Source organism: Convolutriloba macropyga, unplaced genomic scaffold, assembly GCF_964194025.1.
Source record: "Convolutriloba macropyga unplaced genomic scaffold, txConMacr16.3 SCAFFOLD_6683, whole genome shotgun sequence".
Lineage (NCBI taxonomy): Eukaryota > Metazoa > Xenacoelomorpha > Acoela > Convolutidae > Convolutriloba > Convolutriloba macropyga.
Window position 1 is genome coordinate 1,067 of NW_027452840.1, and position 3,779 is coordinate 4,845.

At 36.5% G+C, this 3,779-nt stretch overlaps 1 protein-coding gene across 1 annotated transcript; it reads right to left on the minus strand.

Annotated features, from left to right (window-relative positions):
- Window positions 1-514: 514 nt before the first annotated feature.
- On the minus strand, window positions 515-2,869 carry LOC142357844 (uncharacterized). The gene is made up of 2 exons (XM_075409350.1): window positions 2,700-2,869; window positions 515-2,207 (listed from the first exon to the last, which is right to left on the minus strand). Exons 1-2 carry the CDS (start codon window positions 2,852-2,854, stop codon window positions 905-907), a joined length of 1,458 nt encoding a protein of 485 aa, XP_075265465.1. The 5' UTR covers window positions 2,855-2,869; the 3' UTR covers window positions 515-904.
- Between the last annotated feature and the right edge of the window lie 910 nt (window positions 2,870-3,779).

The window sequence follows — 3,779 nt, forward strand, 5'->3', positions numbered from 1 at the left end:
TTTTCGGTACCCTTTTTTCTCAGAGATTGTCAGTGCGTGTAAAGTGGAAAATTATGCATGACATACACATGATTTTGTGAAAATTTGAATATCATGCAAAAGAGTTTAAAGAGTGTAAAAAAAATATTCTTAACACATTAGCGTTACCCTGAAAAAGATAGGGTGTTAAAGTAGAATGTAGGAGTGCATAAGAAAAATAGGGGGTTTGAAAAATTAAATAGTGTAATTTTATAATGTAATAAGTTAATGGTGTAAAAGAATTCAAATTCAAGTCAGCCAAATTTTATTCGACTTTAATTCTTTTCCACCCTCAAATTACTCTTTTTCTACCCGTATTAAGGGTAGCTCTAACGGGGTAGGTAATTTTACACTTTTGCCCCAGTATTTGTCGGTAAAATCCTCAGCCCGGGGAGAATGACCCTATTAGGGTACAATAAAGACCTCAATCTGGTTAGCAATTTTCCCCTTCAAGCACTTCCATGTTCTAAATTTCATTGATCTTAGTTTAAAACACTTGGCGACAATTTCTATTTGAAACATTTATTTACAACTTTAAAGAAATTTCACAATAACTTAATCAATGACTTTCAAATGACAAACACATATATAGAAAGCTACACAACACAAATAAATATACAAAAACCATTATTAAAAGACAAAATAAATAAAAAGATGTGAAAATAAGTTAGAAATCTTTAACTAAACATTGAATTTTTCTTGAATCTATTCTGTTTTCCTCAACACCCCTTAATCGCACTAAGGACATATAACCCATTATGTGGGCATAATCAACCCCCGCCCCCATTAATGACATTCACTTAACATTCATGTAAGGGAGTTCGTTAAAAACAAATGGGGGGGGGGGGGGGGCTGAATAGATCCGTTTCTTCATGAAACAGTGGGTCTAGAACCCAAACTTTCCCAGCATTTTGCAATACATCTCTTGAAAATTCATCAGTTTTATCTCCAAAGCTTCGATCTGATCATTTTTCCTCGCTAATTCCTTTTTTAGCTTCTCGTTTTGCTTCCCAACTTTGCTTTTTGTTAATTTTTTCACTTCTTTTTTGGCTTGTGCCGATTCGTTCACGAAATTCAGCACCAGTGAATTGAATTCGCAGAGAACCAACTTGAGAACAATTTGATCATTGATCGGAATTTTCTCGGGTAATTGATATTTAGGGTAGAAACTCTGAAAAGCGCACAAAATTGCCTCCTGAGTCATAATAAGCAACTTCTCGAATTCGACTTTTGATTCGATAGCATTTTCCATCAAACTCTCCAATTCACATAACTTGGTTCGAAGATCTGAAGCTTCGATTAGTAGCTCCTGTTCTTTTGCCATTTCTTCTTTTATAATTTCGCAATGCGTCGAAACATTCTTTTGAAGAGGAGAGCTTGAGTGAGGTTCATTCGAGTGCCACGATATGTTATAAGACACCATTGAGTTCTCATTTGCAGTCTCAAATCCCGAATTGTTCACACCGAATTCAGGCGCTTGATCATGAACAAAAATCGGATCCGTTTGAACAAATTGCGAAATTCTTGTTTCTGATTGGCTGGATGAGTTCCCCTCTTTCTCCTTTTCCAACTTTTCAATCTCCGTTTTCTGAATTGCAATCAATCGTTTGTTGCGTTTAACTTGGGATTTCAGGCTGTCAATTTCCAGGAGCAGTTCGGTGGGCTCTTGTTTCTTTGTTGGAGTTTTGGATTTCCGGTTTTTCGAATTACCTGGTTCTTGGACAACTTCATCCTGGGTTAACTGGGTTATGGTTCCGCTGGATGATTTCGGACATTTTTCATCATCTCCGCTGCTCAACATATTCTCGTATTTCGCCATTTTATAAACCAAATCAGACACCAAATTATCTCGCTGGCTCAAATTCTCGTCCTTTTCTTTCAGATCACGCCGCAATTCTTCAATTTGCGCCTGTAGGTTGTCAAGTTTTTCAAGATCGAAGGAACTCAGCGAGCTGGTTGATTCCGGCAGACCTTTGCGGTTTCCCGTGGGTTTCTTGAGACCAGATTTAAGTCTGTTCTTGAGGGTTCCGGACTTCTTTCTGGTAACTTTTGGGGTTGACCCACCTGATACATCAGAAGCCGAACTGGAAACTGAAGTTGAGGTCTGGCGTTTCGTGGTTGTCCGCAGAATGTGAGATTTGACCGATTTTAGTGACGGCATATTTGCAATAACACCGCTGAGCACGGCTCTAAAATGTGCCAAATTAGATTTTTATAGCTAATTCCCAAGCAACAAGTTAACAAGTTAGCAACAGTTTCTATAAATTAAAGAAAATTGATTATTTTTGGAATATCGATAGATTCAATTTGCTAGTGATTGTGATATTTCAGAAGTTAGTTCAATTACAACTTAATAGTTTTCGAATTCATGTAGTGACCAAAATTTTCTATAACCGCTTTAGGTTTGACCTAAAAGTTTGACAATAAGTAATGAATTTAACTTGGCAGTTTTAAAGCAAAACAATATTTTAATGAATAAAGTGCTTATTTGCAGCTTGACAGTTTTACGATCAATTCTAAAATGATAATTTTCACCAAGTTGTCTTCCAACTGTCACTATCTGATAGTTTTGAGTTCAACGCCTTTAAGTGCTATTATACTGAATACAATAATACAATTCAACGCGAATTTCTGGCGTTTATTCTGAATATTTGCTTATATTAGAGCAAAAGGTTACTAACCTTAAAACGTGTGAAGTTGTTTGTATTGGCTCTTTGTATAAGAGGCGCAGAAAATCGGAGGCTGAAAATAGACGCCAAATTCTGGTCAACATTTTTGCGTTCACATTTTGAAGCCTCTGAAGAAACTGAAGTGAGAAAAGCGTCCAATTTTGCATGTGATTTTCGTTTTGACAGCTGGTGTTTGAAGAGAGAAAAAAACCGATATCGTTTCAAAAATGATTCTGAATGAATACCAAAACAGTTATTGAGAGCCAATGATGCATAGTTTTTTAAGATCAGATTGTTCGGTTACAAGTATTTCAAAAAGAAATAGTAAAGAATTTTAGACCGTTTTCCCTGAAAAAGGTAATCTGAGGCAGCGGCAAAATTTTTCTGCGAAAATCTTTGCAATATAAAAAAGGAAAAAGATTATTTCGAAGGTTCAATTATCCGTATCACTCCATTTATAATCATGGAAAACCAAATTAGGCTTAACAGCCTGTAAAGTTTCCCGTCTTCTGACTCAGTGCTGGTTCAATACTACTGTAGTGAGTTCATGATGGCTCAGCCTGTTTTTGTTTATGACGCAGACCTTTTTTTGAAGGTACACATGAACGAAAATAGTTCTGTTCGGCAGTGAACAAAATAAGCTCAATCAGAACAGATGGCTGAGGGAACAATTGATATGCTGCCCATTTACATATAAAAACTCTGAAAGTTTTCACTTAGATATATTACGCTTAATAGTCCTCCTAGTTATTTTAACAATAGGGTGACACTGTGGTCGTATTTTGGGTACTTTGTGTGTTATGGGACATAGTCTGTGACATTGGGTACTTTGCCCTGGCACCCATGTTACAGTTCATAACTATGACTAAGTCTTGCCAATGCGCACACCTCGCAATAATTGAATCGGACATAAATAAAGAGCAACAAAAAGTCTGTTTCTCCGACTCCATTGTTTACCGCGTTTCTGTTAATGTCTTAAGTGCGCTCCAACTGTTTTTGCATCTTCACACTTTTCCATTGAATAGGGCATGGGGCCTTTTGTTAAACAAAAATTTGCTGCCATTAGAAATTTACTGGTTGCACTCTTATTAT

Excerpts from the sequence above, each read along its gene's own strand:
- LOC142357844 (XM_075409350.1), bottom strand. The coding sequence starts at position 2,854 with ATGCAAAATTGGACGCTTTTCTCACTTCAGTTTCTTCAGAGGCTTCAA. Across the intron at positions 2,208-2,699 it reads ACAACTTCACACGTTTTAAG|AGCCGTGCTCAGCGGTGTTA; the intron begins GTTAGTAACCTT and ends GGCACATTTTAG.